This window comes from Rhincodon typus, chromosome 6 (assembly GCF_021869965.1).
Source record: "Rhincodon typus isolate 14 chromosome 6, sRhiTyp1.1, whole genome shotgun sequence".
Lineage (NCBI taxonomy): Eukaryota > Metazoa > Chordata > Chondrichthyes > Orectolobiformes > Rhincodontidae > Rhincodon > Rhincodon typus.
In genome coordinates this window covers 49421447-49444790 of record NC_063337.1, presented here as the reverse complement: position 1 = coordinate 49444790, position 23344 = coordinate 49421447, and the positions used below count along the sequence as shown (strand labels likewise).

At 46.1% G+C, this 23344-nt stretch overlaps 1 protein-coding gene across 1 annotated transcript in view; it reads left to right on the top strand.

Moving 5' to 3' along the window:
* LOC109912248 (interleukin-1 receptor type 1-like) overlaps window positions 1-5088 on the top strand; it is a 55591-nt gene extending 50503 nt beyond the window's left edge. Inside the window, exon 10 of the mRNA XM_048598321.1 lies at window positions 4306-5088. Within this exon, the coding sequence (XP_048454278.1) occupies window positions 4306-4688 (383 nt within the window). The 3' untranslated portion in view covers window positions 4689-5088. The remainder of the gene's footprint in view (window positions 1-4305) is intronic.
* The last annotated feature ends 18256 nt before the right edge of the window (window positions 5089-23344 follow it).

Genomic DNA, 23344 nt, shown 5'->3' with positions numbered 1-23344 from the left:
AAAGGTCTAGTCACTTGTCTTACTTGAGAAAGTCCCATAAAACCACTCAAGATTATTTCTGTTTCTATTTTCCAATTGTCGCTATTAACAATAGATGTATTGAGGGTGGTGCGGAATCCTCCTGTGTCCAAAAGGAAGGTGATAGGGCAGTCTCCTACTCTACCGTTCACTAAGAGTTTCCCTGTCCCATCCCATTTTGCATCATACATCTATATTGGAGAGGCCTGAGACTGTCATTGGGGATTGGAGCACAACCCACTTGTTGCCTCAATTGGTTGAACATTATTCCGTAACATGGACTGGGGTCCATCTAGGGGCAAGGGCTGGACATACATCTGATTCGTCCTGCTCCTCCAGGGGTTTTGGGCAATCTCTGGCATAGTGCCCTTCTTCGTCGCAATTGAAACACTTCCATGAGCCCCTGGGGATTCTACTGCACCCTACAGCCACGGGTGGGACTCCTCATCCAGGCCAACATCCCCCTTCCAACCATTTCTTGTCCAAAATGGTGGCGGAGTAGAGCTCCTGAGCTGGAGCTCTTCTGATCCGACCTTCTCTTCTTCTTTTCTTGCTTCTTATCTTTCTTTTTTCAGTTTTTCTCTCTACTTATCTCCTGGAGGGAGCTTGGGTTGTGGAGGCAGTGGCTGGGTGCCCAGAGTGGGGATTTTGCCAGTTGGCTACGAGGTGGTTGGTGCGCCCAGGCTCTGGTGGTTGGCAGCATCATGGACTTGTTGGGGGCCTGGACTGGCACCATAGCGGGATTCTGGTGGCGTGTAGTAATGCAGCTGGTGAGCCCGGATGGCAGCCGGTGGAGAGACGGCACTGTGGAGGTACGGGCAGCGAGAGATCCATGTGGGGAGAGCCAGCTTGGAGCGACTGCAGGCCCATGGCTAAAGAAGGAATTTTTAATTTATTTCTTATTTACTACTTTACATTGGCAAGAACTATAATGCTGAACTTCTTTATTTTTCTATTCTTTACCTAAGATTTTGTACCTAGGTGCCTTGTTCCATGGTGCCATGAAAGGTGACATCGCAGACCTTTCACTGTACTCTTGTACTTGAGTACATGTGACAATAAAACCTAATTGTAGTTCTAATTTGAGAGGGCGGTGGTGGTCCACTTTGGACTAGTCCCTTTCCTTCATTTTTCCAAGCTGCTCCCTAACCTCTAAGAGGTGCCATTTGTCCTCCCTGTGTCTTGTGTCCTCTCATGTCCTTCTCCCAAGTTCTGACCACTTTCCTCAACACCCACACCTCAGTGTGTGTGTTGTCGGAGAGGTCAGCCATGTCACATACCTTTCGCGGCTCCCCTGTCACATGTGATACCAGCATACGGAACTACCGATTGTCAAAAGGTGCAGCCAAATTTTGCTGGTCTAGCCCTGGGCTATGTACGCCTTGGAACACTAACCACAGCCTTGTGGCAGACGCAGTTGGGTGCTCCCCCTTCTTCTGTCTACACTTATTCAGGCCTTCCACTGGGTCCCCTCTATTAGTTCCAATGGCCGTCAGTACAACCTCCTTTAAATCATCTATTGTGCCTCCTCCCGCATTTTGTTGCTCAATCAAAGTTGAATGTATAGTGGGATGGAGACACATCTGTATTAGTGTTTTCTCCACCTCATTATCTAACCTGTGTATGGTGCACTGCTTGTGGGTAGCTTGGAATAGCTCCTGGGGGTCATCCCCAGGCCGATAATCCCCTATACACTTGGCTATATCTCTTAACTGTTGAACATCGTAAGGGGTGGTATATGTGATGTCGGGGGGGTAAGGGTGTTGCCCTCCTGGCACTACTGGCTGTTTTCTCCTTGTGATCTGGGGTGGCCATAGGGGTAGTGGACCTTTCTCCTGCCCCTCCCTCCAGAGGGGGAGCCCATTCCCCTGGGTCCTCCTCTCCATAGCTGGCCGATTCATTTTCTAGTCCTCCCCAGTCGATGTCACCACCTTCGTCCCATCCCTCCTCAGAGAGTGGGGTCACAAAAGCGTGTATTATTCTTCTTTGTGTTGATAGAGAAGTTGCAGAATCAGATCTTAGCATGAAGAGGGATAATCTGTGTTTTAGTTTCCTCTTCACTTTTCTTCTTCTCCCTCATCAATTTCTCACACTGCGTCTGATACTGGATCATACGCATGAGGTTGGCATCTCGCTGGCTTTGTCAATTCCTGACCTTCTTGGGCAGTCTCTTTATCCCTTCTCTAAGCTCAGCTATCTCTGTTCACATCTTCAGCTCTCACTTCTGGCTTCCTGTCCAGTCTTCCAACATACAGCCTACTGCTACAGCTTTCTGCACTTCCTTAAAATTCCTTTTTTCCATTCTATCTTTTGCCATACTCCATGTGTTCCCATTCCCATACTGGTCCTATCCAGTATACTCTAAGTACTTTGGCCATTTCCCAGCCTATTGGATTACTATTGGAGAAATCCTCTCCAGTCAGAGTGCCCTGGACCCACTATTCTCTGTTAGTGCTAACTTCATTAGTGTGTCTGCTGTTCTTTTTACTTACACCCACATATTCCAGCAGGATGTTGGGAAAGTCAGAGGTTACTCGGTCTGTCATCAGAGTAACTTAAAGCTACTCCTTATCAATGCCCACCCAGGTATGCCAAATTCTGTTGCCTGTTTCTGAGAGGCAGCTGTATATAAATAGAAAAGGTACACTGGAGACACTTAGAGCTCTACAAAACTCAATTAATTTATCATGTACTTAAATGAATAACACACATTTTTAACCAATAAAGATAACTCAATCACTGTCGTTCACTACCCTGAGTTCTGTAGCTAACCACAAATGTTATTATCCATGAGAGTTGGTAGCTGGTTAGGCTGGAACTCTTCTTGACATCTTCACCAATGCTTCCTGACATAGTGTACCCCCAGCAGAGTCACTTTTTGAAGTTCTGCTGAAAATCAAGGATTTTCCTGGGCTCTTTATATGCGGGTCTCTTTGCCAAGTGTCTGCCTTATTTGGAATTACCTGTTCACGTGACCAATCCCGAATGTTTCATTCTTTTTTGGTAGAGACAGCAGTTACTGATTTCCTGCAATCTTAGCTCTTCGCTGATCTGAACAGCACAGTGTAACTCCACTCACGCAACAGTCCATTGTAAAGCCTCTTATCAGTTCCTGTTATCTTGAGCCTTAATGAACAGGTAGGTGATGTCATATGCAGATGCATTAATTCACATTGACCACTTTGCAAAATTACTGGACTTATTTTCACATTGCTGTCATGTTCTTGGTTTCAGAATCTGTTTGTTAACTTCCCTGGTTGACTGCTCAGGGCATTAGTTCTCAAGGGTCTTCTTCCCCATTGTCTGTTAGTTACAGAACCCATGGTGGTGAAAGACAGTGATTGAGTTATCTCTACTGGTTAAAAGCATCCCTCCTCCTGTCCACATCAACCAGTTAAGAGCTTGAGAACTGTATTCCATGTCCTTCCATGCTTCCTCCCTATCCCGGTGTTCCAGTTTCCTTGTATGGAATTGCAGCAAAAATATTTGGCAGATGACTCCAGCAATTCAGTGCTGCTCCCCTTTAAGAGGGACAGTCTGACTTTAAAAACAGAAGGCTGGCAGTACCACATAAGATAAACAAACACTGTTTCATCCCAAGGAGGCAGCCAGCAGCATGGCAGACACTCAGCAATACATGACAAACATGGAATTGAGACAGCTGCACTGTTTGATGGTAGCAGCTGAATTTGCCATTGTGGTACAAAAGGAAATGTTGGGTCCCTGTGTATTCAAATGCCTATGTTAAGTGAGCACTTAGAAGTCAAGACTTTTCTATTGGGGAATAGGCATGGACGATTGCAACTAGCTATAGGCTGTGCTATCTCTTCTAAATTTTGGACAAAGAAGCATACAGAAGCAAGCCGCAATGTGTGTGGCATGGCAGCTCGGTGGTTAGCACTGCTGCCTCACAGCTCCAGGGACCCGGGTTTGATTTCACCCTCAGGCAGCCTTCCATGTAGAGTTAGCACATTCTCCCCATGTCTGCGTGGGTTTCCTCCAGGTGCTTCAATTTCCTCTCTCAGTCCAAAGATGTTCAGGCTAGGTAGATTAACCATGGGAAATGCAGGGTTATGGGAATAGGGTGGATCTGGGTAGGATGCTCTTCAGATGGTCAGTGTTGTCTTGATGGGCCAGATGGCCTAATTCTACACTCTAGGGGTTCTTTGATTACTGGAACCAATTTCTTCTCTCATGGTTCTTTGATGCCTGTCTATAACTCTTTGCAGAACTAATATTAACAAGAAAATATCTATAATAGATTTTATGCCTGCTTTAAATTTACAGCTGAGGTTGAAGCTATTGAAGCAAACATAAGGATCAGCAGAAGATTGATAATCATTTTGGCTCAAAAACCTTCAGTTAATAACCAAGCATACTGTGGATTTGAACAGCAAGTTGGATTATATAATGCTTTAATCCAGAATGAAATAAAAGTCATTCTAATTGAATTGGAGAAAAATGATTGCTTGAATCACTTCCCAGAATCCATAAGACACGTCATTCAAAAAAATGGCACTATTAAATGGAAACCAGACAGAAGAGGCAAACCAGAGAGATCTTATTCGAGATTTTGGAAACAAGTGAGATATAAAATGCCATTGAAAAGCAAGTCTTCAATGTCCACTGTGTACAATTCACAAATAAAATTCAAGTTGGGTGACACATAATTACTGGAAAATGAACAGGACTGAATCTCTTTTGATTGACCTAAAGTACTTCTGCTGTGCTGGAAAAGGGATACTGACGTGGCATATATCGCATTTCCAAATGACAAAACAACATTAAAGTTGAGTTTGACTTTTTTCTTGCTTTTGAAATAGAAGTTTATGTAACATTTTAGTGCCTGTTAAAGTATTTTTTAAAATGAGTTTTATTCAGACATTTATTACTGTAAAATATGTAAAGATATGTTTTCGTTATGAGAACCCCTGGCAAGAAAATTATCTCATCAGAAGCAAATATTGGACTCTCATTTGCAGACGTTTCATTATTTTGCAATCTAGGAAAATTACCAAATACAAAATTTTGGGCTATATGCATATATATAATGTCCCACAAAATTTCAGCAATGATTAGTGCCTAGTGCATGTTATTCAAAAATTAGTCGTGTATTTATGGGCTTTTTATCCTTTAAGTCTGCTCCCTTGATGTACTCATAGATTCTCATTGATGAATTAAAATTATGTGAAATAAAACATAGCATGTGGTGACTAATTTTGGAGAAGGTGCTGTCTTTCTCTGCAGTGTCTCCCTGCTTCAGATGTCAGTTGACTGGTTTGATTTGCGGTTTCTGATTGACAAACAAATTCAAGTCAATTTTGTGAGTCTGTGGCGAGACCGTAGTAAGTACAAGTAAAAGCTAAATACTGCAGATGCTGGAGATCCTAAATAAAAACAAAACTTTCTGGAGAAACACAGCAGGTCTGGCAGCATCTGTGGAGAAAAATAAAATTAATGTTGAGTCTAAAATCTTCTTTGGAACTGAACAACAGAATCCTATTATTCTGACAAAATGTCATATTGGGCTTGAAACATTAGTTCTGTTTCTCTTTTCACAGATAATGCCAGACCTGCTGAGTTTCTCCAGCACTTTCTGTTTTTATTTACTTACGAAAAATGTTGCTCTAGTTTCAGAGGTGGGATATCGTCAGAAGTAGGCATTGAACAATTTAAAGTACAAATGTAAGGCAGATAATCACAAAAATGTGACAATTTACATTGCTTTAAATGCTTTGAGAAGAGGAAATTTTGCCAGAGGGCTTGAGGCTGATAGATTTTTCACAGCTCCAGAAAAAGAAAGAGCTATTACAGACCAGTTCATCTTACTTCAATTGTTGGTAAACTGGTAAATCTAAAATTTCTGCAGTCACCTGTCCAGAGAGGAACCTTGCACAAGATCACTGCATTCTGGAGATACCAGAGCCACAAGGTATAAAACTTTGCACCTGTGGTTTCTCACCATTAGTACACCCTTGTAAAACTTACCACAAGGGTTTATAACATGAAAGAATTCCAAAGTATTTGCAGACTCATGAAGAAATCAGGCCAGTCAGCATGAATTTCTAAATGACAGATGGTACTAGAACAACTGTTTGAAGTTCCATAGTGAAATAGCTAGAAAATGAAAGGGCAAATTGTGGATGTGATTTACGTGTTTATGTAAAAGTCACATAGTAAGATACTACTAACAAGATTCTAGCAACGATAATGACATAAGCAATTAAGGAACCCATCTCCATCTCTGAGAAATTAGACAATGCAAATTCCCAACATGTAAATCACACAAGGTGCTTGGTGGTTTCAGCTTGTCCTGGTCTTCATCCAACTCTATTTTCCTGATAGCACCTTGTATGCTTCATGGACACCTTCACCTCCAGCTTTCATCAAAACAAGTCAGCAATGGCAAACCACCAGCCTCACAACATCAACAGGCTTACGCTTGTCCCAACTCACACACACCTCAGACCTTCACGGCTTTAAATTGGAGCTCAGGGACACCTATGCTTCACATCCCTCTGCCAGGCCACTTACCACTCAGAGATATTGCCATATTTCACCATCTAAACTGAATGCATCTTATTCCTCTTAGCTTTATTCCTTAGTGCTCATTCACTTTCTGCTTCCTTGGAGTTGCCTGCCCCTCTGGCCAGCATAACTTATTAATGCAAAGGCAGCTTGCCATGGCTCAGAACACTGAGCAGTCAAGGGGGTGGCTGTGTTGCTATGTCAATGTCACAGCTACAGCATCTGTCTGCTGCTTACACAGTGTCTATGCATTGACCAAATAGTCATGTTTGAAAGTCAAAGGAGAGCAGTCCTTGGTGGGGCCAAGGCAGACTGCAGTCAGTCAGGGGTTCATTAGTGCACAGGGGGCCATGGTCAGACAGGTGCTTCATCTTACGAGAGTCTGGGATCCATGTCCTTGCAGTGTGTGGATCATCTATGGCCAAGTGCAATCTGGGGATTACAGGTACATATATTCGGGTGTTGTGGAGATATCTATGTTCAGTTGGGGCTGACTTGCCAAATCAGTCGTAGACGAGCCATGGTCAGCCCTAGGGATTTGAGCAATAATGGTCGGGGTGGGGGTGTGGTGTTTATCAGGGAACAGCCTGTGCAGTCCTGGGGAAAGCAAGGAACTCAAGTCTGGCGATGAGCTTCATTGGACTGGGTCATGAATGGAATGAATACAGTGAAAGGGTGCAGTTCAAGACGGAAGGGTGGGATCTCACTGAGCATAAGAAGAGCAGGGAACACCAGAGGGGGAGTTTCCACAGATCACTATCACTCTAGTCTTTATACAGCAACCTGCAGAGCTCATCAACAGAAAAAGGCTTCTACTCAATCAATGATCAATTTAAACTAAAGATGCCAGATTTTGGAGATGCCTGCTAGGTATTCAATGATATCTTCAATCTCTCCCTCCTACAAGCCAAAGTCCCGACCTGCTTCAAGAAGACCACCATCATCCCCGTACCTAAGAAAGCACATGCAACGTGCCTTAATGACTACCACCCAGTGGCTCTGACCTCAATAATCATGAAGTGCTTTGAATTGTATCATCTATGGATCTCTCTGCCCTTGATCTCTCTGCCTATAAACTCTGGGTCTGTGCGCTCCGCTCTATCACTGCACCTGACAAAGAGGCTTTTCTCCAAAGCTTGTGTGATTTCAAATAAAGCTGTTGGACTATAACCTGGTGTCATGTGACTTCTGACTTTGTTCACCCCAGTCCAACCCTGGCACCTCCACATCATGGCCTACATCAACTCCAGTCTCCCAGCCTGCCTCAATCCTCTACAATTTGCCAACGATGTAACAGGTCCACAGCGGATGCCGTATCCCCAGCTCTGCACTCATCCCTGGAACACCTGGACAACAAAGACACCTATGTCAGACTCCTGCTCATTGACTACAGCTCCACCTTCAACACCATTCTCCCCTCCAGACTGATCTCAAAACTGCATGGCCTTGGTCTTGGCTCCACCCACTGCAACTGGATCCTCAGCTTTCTGACCCATAGGCCGCAATCAGTGAGGATAGGTAACTGCACCTCTGCTACAATAACACTCAACACTGGAGCCCTCCAAGGATGCATCCTCAGTCCACTACTGCACTCCCTGTACACCTATGAGTGTGTTGCCAAATTCCAAATGAATACTATCCATAGGTTTGCTGATGACACCACCATAGTAGGATGGATATCTAACAATCTTGAGTCAAAATACAGAAGGGAGATAGAGGGCTTGGTGACATGGTGCAATGAAAACCATCTCTCTCTCAATGCTGGCAAAACTAAAGAACTGATCATTGACTTCAGAAAGAAAGGAGGAGAACATGCCCCCCTCTACATCAACGGAACTGAGGTTGAGAGGGTAGAGAGCGTCAAGTTCCTCAGAGTGATGATAACTGATAACCTGTCCTAGACTTCCAACATACAACAATGCCTCTTCTTTCTCAGGCAGCTCAGGAAATTTGTCATGTCCATAAAGTCCCTCATCACCTTCTACAGATGCACAATTGAAAGCAAACTGTCCGGGTGAATAATGGCCTGGTACGGTAACTGCTCTGCCCAGGACCATAGGAAACTACAGAAGGTGGTGTGCATAGCCCAGACCATCATGGAAGCCAATCTTCCATCCGTGGACTGTATTTACACGGCTCGCTGCCACATAAAGGCTGCCAACATCATCAAAGACCCATCGCACCCTGGTAATGATCTCTTACAAACTTTTCCATCAGGCAGAAGATACAGAAGCCTAAACACATCCACCAGCAGGTTCAGGAGCAGCTTCTCCCCGGCCCTTAATAGACTGACGAATGAACTCTCTAGCCTCAAATAATGCTGAACTTGCTAATGTTGATCCACCTAACAGACACCCTGTGCAATGTAACCTGTATGCCTCTGTCTATATTTTTTGATCTGTACATCCTTGCATACTATGATCTGCCAGTTTTGCTCATAAACAAAGCTTTTCACTGTACTTTGGTATATATGACAATAAATCAATCAATCAATCACGATATCCTGGAGGCTTCCTATGATGCTTACATACTGGAAAACTCACAGCTTCCTGCCTCTATTCAAGTGTCTGGGCAAATAGGGCTGGTTGACAAGAGCTACCTCCTCCAAACATGGCTAATGACACTGTATAAAACACTCAGGACTGATACAGACATAGTAACAATACTGCTCACGTTCCCACCAGGGAACAAACAATAGGCCTTCTTAACGTGAGGTTCGAATGCCTGGACCACTCTGGCAGAGTCTTGCAGTATAACCCAGACTGGGTTTTCTGCATCTACGTGGCATGGCATCTCCTTTACAACTGGAGCCAACAAAGTGGGGATGTCCTGGATGCAGTGGAACTGGGAGATCAATGGCAACTTTATGAGGAAATAGATGAGGATTAGGATATTGACCTGATGGGATATCCAAAAGAGCAATGTATCATCTATCGTGAGAAGCCTAAGAGAATTTAATTAAACTTGCTTCCAGTATGAATGAGCTGTGTCTGAATTCCCTTCAATTGTTTAACATCCTGCTGGTTATATGGAAAACAGTTCTACATTATGCAAATAACATGAGGACCTTGTTATTTTAAGTCCTTAATCTTTTGTTTTGCAGACTGAGTGTCTCGTTATCCATCTGATCGTACACTCAATGTCTTTGGTTATTTCCACTTACAAGTATGCACACAATATATGTCCTACTCACAAAACAGCAGGAATTGAGACAGTGCCCTAACATCACATGATGCTGAGGTTAGATAGCTTTTAAGGCTTCAGTCAGCATTTGGCAACCAAGTGCTGTGCAATAAAGTCTCTCATGTTGGCAGCAAGCTTAGATAAATGCTGAAGATTCTTCTTTTGACCCTTCCAACATCAGTAACACTTCAATGTTTCAGAGTGTTCACAGAATCATGAGCTTGAGCATCTCATAAGATAGTGTTGAATCTGGGAGAGGCAATGCTTTGTATAGTTTTTCTCAGCAGGCCAATGTGTTATGAGGCAGAGTGAACTGCCCACTGGGTACATCTCCTAAACTTGAGTAGGAGTGCACTTCCTTGACAGATAAAATGAACTTTTCCCTCCAGTGTTGTGTGAAATCATCACTGATTCCGTACTCTCATTCACAAGGTGGGTGTAAGTGTGGAAAATGTGTACATGCCATGCCCTGGAACATTTCCTGCACGATGCATTCACCCTTAGTTTTATCCACAATAAGGGGCAATGCCTTGGCTGCAGTACTCAATGCCATCAGTCCAAGGATCGCCAATATCTGATGCTGCCTGTGGCCACGGAGTCAGTTGCTTGTGAGAAATGAACAATACTTGGCCATTATAATTTCTTTCATCCTGGGGATGTTTGAGAGGTTACGCATATCTCACATGGCTATGACTTAACCAGGTCTGACAGGGACAAAGAAACTAGAGCAAGAGTGCAAGTGCATGCACATTTATAAAAGTGCAGGATTATTTAGAATTATGTCATCCATGTCACCAATATGTTCTCGGTAAAGTCTTTTCTTCCTTTCTCGCTCACTGTCTAAGTGCAGTGCTGATGTCTGCAGTAGAATGGAAGTAATCTGCTCTGTAGTTGGCCATGTTGGCCTGGAAGACTTGGATGTTTTTTTTTTCTCCCCCGAGGGATAAAACCAGGAAGTGCTGCAGAAACTCAGCAGGTCTGGCGGCATCTGTAGAGAAAAAAACAGTTAAGGTTTTGAGTCCAGTGACCCTTTGTCAGACTCACCCTCTTCATCTGGAACTCCTGCAGGATTTGGCATCATTGCTGGGGGATGTGGAGGTCTAGGCAACTCTGGTGTTCTGAGAGGAAGCTTCTGCAGATCTTGTGTGTGGCATCTCCACCCTGTGGGTGCCTGCTGGCACCAACCTGCCTGCCTGAGATGAAGGGGCACTTGGAGTGAAATCAATGGCCCCTTGCACCCCTTACCATTGAAGCTGAGCACCTATGTCAACAGTCATGGAGTGCAGGTCTGTGTCCATATCTGGCAGCCACTGTGTATGCTGGACTGGTTCACCAGAGAGTTCACCAGAGTTAACCTGCTCATGGAGATAGCCAGGCATACACATGCCAGTGCCAGTGGGCTTGTAGGCTCATATGTCCTTTGCTCCAGTTTACCGCCCTCCTCTGACAAACCTGTCTTCTGTTGCTCTGACTGCCTGTACCTTTTGACAGTGCCATTAATGGACAAGACTATGTAATTGTCTTCTGCCTGAGACTGAGCAGGTGCCTGGTCTCTAGTGGCTCAGAAACCTGGGGTGTTTCTTCTTCAACAAGGAGGCCACCGTAGATCCTGAATACCTAAATAACGAGGTGAGCAGCAGAAGACAGTGTGAGCCAGGTTGCTGTGAACCATTGTCAGCTGCCATGAATCTCACCCGACAAAACACTTTGGCTTAAACTGGGAAGGTTCAGCAAAAACAGTAGAAGTAAAGGCAATTGGTCAGGCTGCAGAGATATGAAGAATATCCCTTAGTGTGTGCTGGAATCACTTCAGTATGGAAGTGGTCTGGATTGAATCACTGAAGGAACTATGCTGCAGTTGCTAATAACAGAGTTTAAAAGCAGGCGGCACAAAGTAATTAAGAGAAATAAGTAAAATGTATAACGGAAGAACCAATTTTATGCTTAACTGTAAATGATCTGCGTTCTCTTATACTTTCTCACAGAATTTGTGTTCTTATTTGCTTTTACACTGTGATCTGTGGTTACCAGGAAATCAAGACAGGGAACTGGGCTGCATGTGAAGAATGCAATCAATTGTATGCTTCCTCGACAAGTCATTCTGAAGAATACTTACTGCAACGTACAGAGTTTAAACCAGGAAGTGAAAGTTAGCATATTTTATCCACTGTAAAATGATGTACATAAAGTGAAATAGAACCCAAAAGAAACATGGGATGATAACTTAGGTGCAAAAGAGACAGAAAGAAAGTAATTTTAAAGTATTAAGTTTTTTAAAAAAATCTTCAATGATAAATAAAACTGAAGGAACGAGACGCCACACTGATAAAAGTACATTAAGAATTTGCAGAAGGGTTGCTTGGCATTAGTTGTAAGTTATTGTGCCATTTAAAAGATTTCTTACATTTTAATGAAGAAACCTTATTTTTTTTTAACCTGTTTAGCAAGTATCTGGTAGATAAGTGAATAACTTCAGTGGTGGATATTTACAGGGGTCTAAGCAGTGATGGCTATGGCCAAGATCTGAGGTAGAATCAGGCAATAAGTGTGACAAATCCCATCTCGACGTCAAGAACAATTTCACCCTCTTTTATGCTTGTCAAGATTCTTGCTAGGCAGTGGTTAGATGCCAATTGACAGGACTAAATGCTTGTTACATGTCTTTTTAACACCACAACTCACCTCAATAACACTCAGTCCCAGCTTACCAAACACACTAAAAAAAGCTAAACGTTTGGAAAAGTCAATGGTGGAATCAGCTTGCTGCTTACTTCAAATGATGACCATCTTAGTGAGCAACAACATCTCATTTGGCGTTGGAGGGCCTGGCTACCTCTGGAGCGCTGTGAGTTGAGACTGCTGTGGCGTCTGTGTGTGGTTTCACCTGCGGCTGTGTGCCTCCTGATCAAGGTTCTTCAAAACCTCACTGCTCTCCCCTACACCACCTACCCTTTTTGTCAAGACTTTAGTCCTGGGGACCAATGGGTGGTGTAAAGGAACGCAGAAGTGTATGACTACCCAGTGAGGCTGCTGGGCCTATGTCTCCATGGCAGCCGGCCATGGAGGCTGCCAAACAATTGCTCAACTGTCTGCACTGCTACAGCTTCTGGGTAATGAGGCCAATTTCATACCACATACTTACCTGCCACTCCTGTGTTAACAAGGTGTAGAGCTGGAGGAACACAGCAGGCCAGGCAGCATCAGAGGAGCAGGAAAGCTGACGTTTCGGGTCTGGACCCTTCTTCAGAAATGGAGTAGGGGACGGGGACTCTGAAATAAATAGAGAGAGGGGGAGGCGATGATAGAAGGTGGATAGAGGAGCAGATAGGTGGAGAGAAGACGGACGGGTCAAGGAGGCGGGGATGGAGCCAGTAAAGGTGAGTGTAGGTAGGGAGTTGGGATGGGGTGTGGTCAGTGAGGAGGGAGGGGTGGGTGGGTGGGCGGGAAGACGGACAGGTCAAGGAGGCGGGGATGAGGCTAGTAGGTAGGAAGTGGGGGTGGGGTTCGGTCAGTGAGGTGGGAGGAGCGGATAGTTGGGAGAAAAGATGGACAGGTCAAAGAGGCGGGGACGAGCTGGGCTGGTCTTGGGATGAGGTCAGGGGTGGGGAGAGTTTGAAGTTTGTGAAGTCCACATTGAGACCATTGGGTTGTAGGGTTCCGAAGCGAAATATGAGGTGCTGTTCCTGCAACCTTCGAGTGACATCGTTGTGGCACTGGAGGAGGCCCAGGATGGACACCCACCACCCACCGCCGACGCCGCTCCGCCCACCGCCCCCACAGTCAGAAGCTCAACAGCAAACACTCCCCAGCCCTGCCGGGTCTTCACTATTCTCCCCAGACCTCCCCCTCACTGAGGACGAACGGTCAGTCCTCAGTAAAGGACTCACTTTTATCCCCCTCCACCTGAACATCAACGAATATCACTCACGCTGCCTCTGCCTCCGCGCTTACTTCTTTAATCGCCAGCCTAACCCTCCCTCTACTGACCCCTTCTCCAATACACCTCCTCCTCCTGGACACCACCCCAAGGCCTCCTACCCCGCCTCGCCCTCTTCATCTCCAACTACCATTGTGACATCAATCACCTCATCCTCTCCACCCCTCTCACCCACTCCAACCTCTCCCCCGCAGAACATGCAGCCCTCCGCTCCAATCCCAACCTCACTATAAAACCTGCAGACAAGGGTGGCGCAGTTGTGGTATAACGCACTGACCTTTACATCGCCGAGGCCAGGCGCCAACTCTCCGACACCTCCTCCTACCGCCCCCTTGGCCATGACCCCACCCCTGACCACCAAAACATCATCTCCCAGACCATCCACAACCTCATCACCTCAGGTGACCTCCCACCCAGAGCCTCCAACCTCATCATTCCCCAACCCCGCACCACCCGCTTCTATCTCCTTCCCAAAATCCACAAACCTGACTGTCCTGGTCGACCCATTGTCTCCGCCTGCTCCTGCCCCACCGAACTTATCTCCACTTACCTCAACTCCATTTTCTCCCCCCTGGTCCAGGAACTCCCCACCTACATCCGTGACATCACCCATACCCTCCACCTCCTCCAAAACTTCCGATTCCCTGGTCCTAAACACCTCATCTTCACAATGGATGTCCAGTCCCTATATACTTGCATTCCCCATGCAGATGGCCTAAAAGCCCTTCGCTTCTTCCTCTCCCGCAGGCCCGACCAGTCCCCCTCCACCGACACCCTTATCCGCTTAACCGAACTTGTCCTCACCCTCAACAACTTCTCCTTCAACTCCTCCCACTTCCTACAGACAAAAGGGGGTGGCCATGGGTACCCACATGGGCCCAAGCTATGCCTGCCTCCTGGTAGGATACATGAAACAGACCCTCTTCCGCAGCTACACTGGCCCTATCCCCCACCTCTTCCTCCGTTACATCGATGACTGTATCAGCGATGCCTCGTGCTCCCATGAGGAACTCAAACAGTTGATCCACTTTACTGACACCTTCCACCCCAACCTCAAGTTCACCTGGGCCATCTCTGATACATCCCTCTCCTTCCTGGACCTCTCTGTTTCCGTCTCTGGTGGCCACCTCGAAACCGATATCTATTTCAAACCCACCGACTACCACAGCTACCTAGAATACACCTCCTCTCACCCACCTTCCTGCAAGAATGCTATCCCCTATTCCCAATTCCTTTGCCTTCGCTGCATCTGCTCCCAAGATGAGGCATTCCACTCCCGGACATCCCAGATGTCCTCGTTTTTCAAGAACCGCAATTTCCCCCCCTCAGTGATCGAAAACGCCCTCGACCGCATCTCTTGCGTTTCCCGCAACTCATCCCTCACACCCACTCCCCGCAATAACAACAAAGACAGAATTCCCCTCGTCCTCACGTATCACCCCATCAACCATTCAACGCATCATCCTCCGGCACTTCCGCCACCTGCAATCTGACCCCACTACATTTTTTCCTCCCCACCCTTATCTGCCTTCTGGAGGGACCACTCTCTCTGTGACTGCCTCGTCCGCTCCACAATCCCACTAGCCCCACCACCCCCGGCACTTATTCCTGCAACCGCAGGAAGTGCTACTCCTGCCCCTACACCTCTCCCCTCACCTCTATCCCAGACCCCAAGAAAACTTTCCACATTAAACAGATGTTCACCTGCACATCTGCTAATGTGGTATACTGTATCCGCTGTTCCCGATGTGGCCTCCTCTACATTGGGGAAACCAAGCGGAGGCCTGGGGACCGCTTTGTGGAGCACCTACGCTCGGTTCGTGACAAACGACTGCACCTCCCAGTCACGAACCACTTCAACTCCCCCTCCCACTCCTTGGACGACATGTCCATACTGGGTCTTCTCCAGTGCCACAACAATGTCACCCAAAGGCTGGAGGAACAGCACCTCGTATTTCGCTTGGGAACCCTGGAGGCCAATGGTCTCAATGTGGACTTCACAAGCTTCAAAATCTCCCCACCCCTGACCTCATCCCAAGACCAACCCAGCTCGTCCCTGCCTCCTTGACTTGTCCATCTTTTCTCCCACCTATCCACTCGTCCCACTTCACTGACCAACCCCCAACCCCACTTCCTATCTACTAGCCTCATCCCCGCCTCCTTGACCTGTCCGTCTTCCTTTCCACCTACCCGCCCCTCCCAATTGTCCAACCCCCATCCCAACTCCCTACCTAAACTCACCTTTACTGGCTCCAACCCACCTCCTTGACCTGTCCATCTTCTCGCCACCTATCTGCTCCTCTATCCACCTTCCATCATCGCCTTCCCCTTTCTCTATTTATTTCAGAGTCCCCTTCCCCTACCCCTACTCCATTTCTGAAGAAGGGTCCAGACCCGAAATGTCAGCTTTCTGATGCTGCCTGGCCTGCTGTGTTCCTTCAGCTCCACACCTTGTTATGTCAGACTCCAGCATCTGCAGTTCCTACTATCTCTGCCACTCCTGTGTGTTTGGACAAAGTCCCTGACTGTTGACACCATGGGATCCTCTCCTGCCTAGGGCTGAGCAGGTGTCTGGTCTCTGGCAGTACCCCGAGTTCCAGTGGCCTGTGTTGTTTTTTCAGCTGCGGAGCTGCCAGATTGTGTACCCACACAACAACTCCCAACAAGGTATCAGAATATGAGCTGGTGTGTGGTAGAAGAGGCAGCCTTGCTGATGTCATCTCTAAGGCCTCACTACTCATGTCCTCATACGTTGGGGTGGCATGGTGGCTCAGTGGTTAGCACTGCTGCCTCACAGTGCCAGGTACACGGGTTTGATTCCACCCTTGGGTGACTGTCTGTGTGGAATTTGCACTTTCTCCCCATGTTTGCGTGGGTTTCCTCTGGGTGCTCCGGTTTCCTCCCCCAGTCCAAAGATGTGCTGGCTGGGTGGATTGGCCATGCTAAATTGCCCATAGTGTTCAGGGATGTGCAGCTTAGATGGGTTATAGGGTTATAGGGGGATGGGTCTGGGTGGGATGCTCTGAGGTTTGGTGTGGACTTGTTGGGCCGAAGGGCCTGTTTCTTCACTGTAGGGATTCTGTGATCCTGAAGGCTGTTGTTCTTCTGTAGCAAGAGGCTTGCAGAACCTGCAAGACCAAAGAGAGAGAAAGCATCACGGACTGTGCTTAACAATGGTGTGCGACACTGATGAGTGAGAGTGGGGTTTATGAGAAAGTCACAGTGATGTGCAGAGTGGGACTTATTTGGCATGACATGGATATTTCTGTGACCTCACAAGAGCAGCCTCAGTTTTCTCCTGCAAAAGTCAGGATTGGCTCCTTCTAGAGGGTGAAGACACAAATTTTGGGCATCCGTATAGGCTCTGTCTGCCCTGATTTGTATTGTCTTCACTTCCAATGAGAAAAACTGGGTGGAATGAGTGAGATGACATTGGGTAGCCTGGCTGTTGTTACATGTGGTGAGAGGCGATGAGGCGTAACAATGGACTGAGGAGGTAACACAGAGTGCATGCTGGGTCAGTGGCATGGGAGGCTGAGGGGGAAGAGCCGGTGGGCGATGGCGTTCCAGGCAACAATGATAATGGTGGGCCACGAGCCTTGGTGAGAGGTGTGTGCAGTGCTACTGATAGGGATTGTGAGGTGGCAGAGAGAAGTGTGGCACTTACCCTGGCAGTGCAGAGTATGTCATTGACCTTCTTTCTGCACTTCTGGCCATTCCTCCATTCCCTAGAGACAGCACTGACCCAGGTAGCAACCTCAGACCAGGTTGGCATTGTCTGATGTCACAGCATCCTCTGAGGACGGCTCATTGCTGCACTGCTGTGCTAACCAGGAACTCCAGGTCCCTGTTGGAGAATCACAGTGCCATCTACTGGTTCCACACCTCCCCCCACCCCACCCCACCCCACCCCACCTTCTTCATTGTCTTATGCACATGCATTTGAGCATGGCAGCTTACAGCAGTGCTTTAAAGATGGCACGGGAATCCAGGGCTGCCAGTTTTTCAGTGGGTATTCACCAAGTGACAAGTTGTTTCTGGAATAGCCCATGGTATTATGGGGTGGAAATGGGATGTGAGATATGCCATAGGGGCATTGTAAGTAATTAATGAGGTGTATTCGTTGAGATACGCTGAGAAAGCTCACTAGGCCTTGTGGTGAGAATCCCCATAATAATCTCGTGTGACTCAGACTCGGCTGAAAAATATAAGATTTCTATTTTTAAAAATCGAGTTTGTTAGTGAATTATTAAATTAATAAAGTAGTTGGAAGAGTGGTGTGATTCAGACAGAAACTTGCTGACTTCCACATTTAACTATGGATGCTGTAAGTTGATTAACTTTTTAAGAACAGTGAGTCCTGTTGCTTCATCACTATTCTAATTGTGCAATGCTACACATAATGGTCATATTCTTAGATCGTAATTGTGCTAAATTATTTTATTTAAACAAAAGCTCCTAAGGATCAAGCAAATAAAGTAACTTCAATAAAGATTTCTTCAAAGGAGGTAGATCACTTATCATTGATAATTCCTCATTCATATATTCCACTAAATAGTTTTACCGTTAATTTTAAGTCCAGTGTAAACTTTGCTCATAGTTTAAATTTTGTGCCATGACTAGAATGTCAAACACAAGGGAGTTGGAATAATGTTACCTTTATGATCTGTTTTGACTTACCTCACTGTTAGATTTGCTTTGTTCACAGCCTTTTCATTCTGAATACATTCCATTATCTGGTGTTAGTAAATATGAAACCATGGGCTGAATCCTACTTCTTTTTTAGCTGAGTCCAAATTGTGTTGAGTGTTTGGAGGGATTTCTACCATGAGACCGAATGTGTTTTCTCACCATATCTTACCAAATGCATCATTAACTATCTACCCACACCAATTGTGTTTGCCAATGACTGATTCCGACCTATCTTTCCCTCGCCATTCCCAGAAACCTCACCGTTCTGTGGGTAGCCCGGAATTTTCCAGCTTTCCTTGCGCCTGTGCCATTTTAAAAAATGCCCATTGCACATCCAAACAAGCACTGTCAGTTCAGAACTGCCCTTCTTGGTTCCTAGTGCATGTGGCAGACGGGGGCAATTGTCACCCTCCTGCTGGATTGGTTGGTGCAGAAGAAACACTTCCTCTTCTCACAGCAATGAAGGCCACAACAACGGACCATGTCAACTTGGTCTGAGGTTGGCACCTGGGTTAAAGCTATCTCAGCCGTCTGGAGGAAAGCACAGCACTATAGGAAGAAGGTCAACGATCTTCTCCACTCTGCTAGTGAAAGTGCCACCATCTTCTCTCTCATACATCACACCCACTCTTTCTCAGCTACGATAACCACTTTCCAACAAGGCCTCATACTCGACGCTTTCACTATTGCTGGTAACATCATCCCTCACTCACGACGTGGAGGTGTTGGTGTCGGACTGGCTTGCACAAGGTCAAAAATCACATGACACCAGGTTATAGTCCAACAGGTTTATTTGAAAACACAAGCTTTCAGAGCCATGCGCCTTCTTCAGATGTCAGTGAGAGAGGTGGCATCAGACACAGAATTTATAAGCAAGAGATCAAAAGGTCATAGAACTGATGCAAATGTATTGAACGAACCTAAGATAGCCGTTAAATCTTTAATCAGTTAGAAAGGAGATGCAGGTTTCGATTGTTTAATATGCAAATCCCAGAATTTCTTTCAAGTCACTATACCGAGATAACTAAAGGTTTTAATAGTATACCGGAGGTGACATCTCGGGTCAGACGATCATTTCAGGTGTGAGGCTTTGTTTGCAATCTGCCTGTGTTTTAACTTGGAGTCAGACTGGTTTTATCTCCATCTATAAAATACCACATTGACTGTATCTGTGTTTTTTGAACAAAATAGAATGTACATGCAATTACAAATTTGCGAGCACAAATTCACCCCATAGATTTATGTGCCTGTGTACGCGTGCATGTGTGTGTGTGCGCGCTTGAGAGAGAGAGTATGAGTGTGTGCGTTTGTGTGTATGTGAGAGGCAGATTGTGTAAGTGTGTCCGTGTGAGTGTGTGTATGTGTGTGTGAGAGAGACAGTGTGTGAGAGGGTCTTTTTGAGCGTGTGAGTTTGTGTGTGTGTGAGTTTGTTTGTGTCAGTGAGTGTGTGTGTGTATGAAAGCGTGTGCGCGAGTGTATAGTACGGTGGGGTCACCTGCAGTGCGACATGAACCCAAGATCCCAGTTGAGGCCGTCCTCACGGGTACCGAACCTGGCTATCAGCCTCTACTCAGCGACTCTGTGTTGTTGTGTATCCCGAAGTCCACCTTGGAGGATGTTTACCTGAAGATCCGAGGCCGAATGTCCTTGACTGCTGGAGTGTTCCCTGACTGGGATGGAACATCCCTGTCTGGTGATTGCTGCGCAGTGTCCATTCATCCGTTGCCGTAGCGTCTGCATGGTTTCGCCAATATACCATGCCTCAGGGCACCCTTACCTGCTGCGTATGAGATAGACAATGTTGGCCGAGTAACATGAGTATCTGCCGTGCACATGGTGGGTGGTGTTCTCACGTGTGATGTTAGAGTCCATGTCAATGATCTGACATGTCTTGCAGAGATTGCCATGACAGAGTTGTATGGTGTTGTGGTCAATGTTGTCCTGAAGGCTGGGTAGATTGCTGTTTAAGGTTTGGCAGTTGTTTGAAGGTGACAAATGGAGGCCTAGGGAAGATCATGGTGAGGTATTCATCGTTGTCAATAATGTGTTGAGGGCTGCGAAGAACATGATGTAGTTTCTCTGCTCCAGGGAAGTACTGGATGATGAAGGGTACGCTATTGGTCTTATCCCATGTCTGTCTTCTGAGGAGGTCATTCCACTTTTGTTGCTGTGGCATGTCGGAATTGGCGATTGACGAGTTGAGCATTGTATCCTGTTCCTATGAGGGCGTCCTTCAACACCTTCAGGTGTCCGTCACGTTCCTCCTCGTCCGAGCAGATCCTGAGTATGCATAGGTCTTGTCCGTAAGGGATGGCATTTTTAATAAGTTTAGGGTGGAAGCTAAGTGCAGCATCATGAGGTTGTTTAAAGTTTTGGCCAAGATCTGTAGCTTGGGTTGTGGATGAGGTTGTTGACTTGCTTGTCGAGCTGGCTTGTACTCGTTCGGATGTTTTGTCACCACGCTAGGTGACATCATCAGTGGAGCCTTCGATGAAGCGATGTTATTCTACTCCACCTGGAATTTAATTTAAATTCTACTCTGCTTGGACTGAGGTTTGCTGCCAAATGCAACAAGATTACTTCCTTTGTATCTGTGCTGAACAGCAAAGCAAGATAGAAGTAATTGGAGCCTGGTATCTCTGGCTGAGAGAGAGCAAAGAACAACAAGGCAATGCAATGTGGGGTTGCTATGAGCATCCAGGCACTCTCAATGAGGTGGCTCTAGGGCAGTAAATGAGGGGCTCAGAGATGCAGCCTAGTCTAGTCCATGAGCTGGGTGTATACGCCTGAGTCCACAATATTCTTGCAGTAGCATTACAATGATATTGCCAAAGCAGCACTGAAGTGGAGAAGCATTCTGTAAGTGGATCAAAGATGTGCCATGAGGGTACTTAGAGGCTGGCGCATGTCAGATGCCAATGTCCGTGGATGTGAGGTGAACGTGGTCAGTGTCTAAAGCACATGCCCCAAGATGTTAGTGCAAAAGATATCCAACATGGATATCAGGAATTAGCAAGATGAATCTGCCAGCTTCCAGCTCTGATTTCCACATTGAGTTTCCTCAACTTCCAGTTTATTTGGCGCATTTGGTAAGATGGAAAGCTGAATATTAATGAGGTGAAGTGTCATGTTAACAAGGCTTTTAACAAGCAATAGTCTCCCTTAATTGGTAATTCACAGCTGCCTAGCGAGAGAACTTGCTAATGTGGATTGAATTGCTTCTGATGCACAGATAGGTCTCACCAGACTTCTTGTGTGACTCTGCCACAAATCTAGCTCTCGCCCAAGTCACTCAGAGCCCTGTAAGGTTCTGTCCCCAGTCTTTGACTATAAATAACCCACAGTGGAAATACTTCCTTCCCAGTTTTTCAGCAAGCTTCATTTTCCCTCTTATGCCACTTCCAGTATACTTACAAAGCCATGCCACTCAGTTTTTGGAATATCCCCAAACTAGCTGCTGGCGGCAAGGCTCTCTCTTCCAACTATTTGGTTTCTAAACCTGCACAAGCGTTGTCTCTTCATAAAGAGAAACAATTCTCACTGGCAAATTGCTTGGTGGCTGACATTAAATGGTCTTCCTCTGCTATTCATAGCAGCAGCTTTTACAGTCTCTCTCTCTCTTTCTCTGGGTCTTTGAAATAACTCCACGAAGGCCAGTATCCCATCACATTGAGCCCACGGAAGGACTGGTACAGTCGACATGTAACTAACTCCAGCGTTTACTTAGCCATTGACAGGAATGTGGGGGTGCTGCTGGGCAGTAGTTTTTGTCCTTGTTGCCACTCTGGGCAATGCCCCTCCAATGTGACTATGTTTGCCTCCAATGCTGGCTTAAAGGCATAATTTCTCACCAACATCTTCATTTTGGATACCCCTGGATGACCCTGGTGGAGTTCAGCCCGGTACCCCATGGTGAACTTTGCTCGAGACAATCACTCTTGCTCCCCATAATAAAATGACATCCTCTCCAGTGATCTGTTCTCACCAGGTCCAGAAGGTTTTCAATTGTAGTTGTGATGGTGCTTTTGCTCTGGACTCCAAACATAAATTTATGCAAGACCTCAGCTAGAATGAAAATGTATACAAGGAACCTTTACAGATTAAGTGTACAATTTCAGTTCTGGTCTCATATGAGAAGCAGCTGGTTCGGTTACCACTGATTGTAAAAAGCTCAGGCCCAGGCCTGATGGGGTGAAATTTGTTGAGAAAGACTCACCTAGATTGGCTTAACATTTTTTGATTAGGAATTGGCTGCCTGAGTGAAATCCTAATTAAATACCCATAAGTTCTTAAGGAAGGTCTAGGGACCATCAAAGGAGTCAAAGCCACCTTGCATGTTGACCAGGAAGCAACTCGATGATCCTACAAGGCCCGCCCAGTGCCATTGGCCTTACGGGCAAAAACAGAGGCAGAAATCAGAAAGCTGGAAAGTGAAGGAATCATCAGGCCAGTGCAGTTTGGGGAATGGGCCTCACCAGTCCTACTGATTGTGAAGCCCGACAGGCCAGTTCACCTTTCTGGTGATTTTAAACAAACAGTAAACCACTTCTTGCAGCTGGACAAATCCCCAATACCTCACACAGAGGACTTGTACCCAAGCTGGAGGCATGGCAGTCCTTCATGAAGTTGGAAATGAGCCATGCGTACTTGTAATTGAGGTTAGATGAGGATTCCCAGATCTATGCTACAATTAATACCCGTAAGAGTTTGTACCAATATGCGAGACTGCCATTTTTCAGCAGACAATAGAGAACATTTTACAAGGTCTTCCCCAGGTCGCCATTTATCTGGACGATGTGCTAATAACAGAGAAGACCAATAAAGAGCATTTAGAAAACTTGGACATAGTCCTTAGATGTTTCTCCAAGGTGGCGTAAGCCTTAGAAGGGAAAAATGCATGACCAGGCACTCCAAGTAATGTACTTGTGCTACAGAGTCAACAAAACTGGGTTACACCTGTTATAGAAGATAAAGTGAGGGCGATCA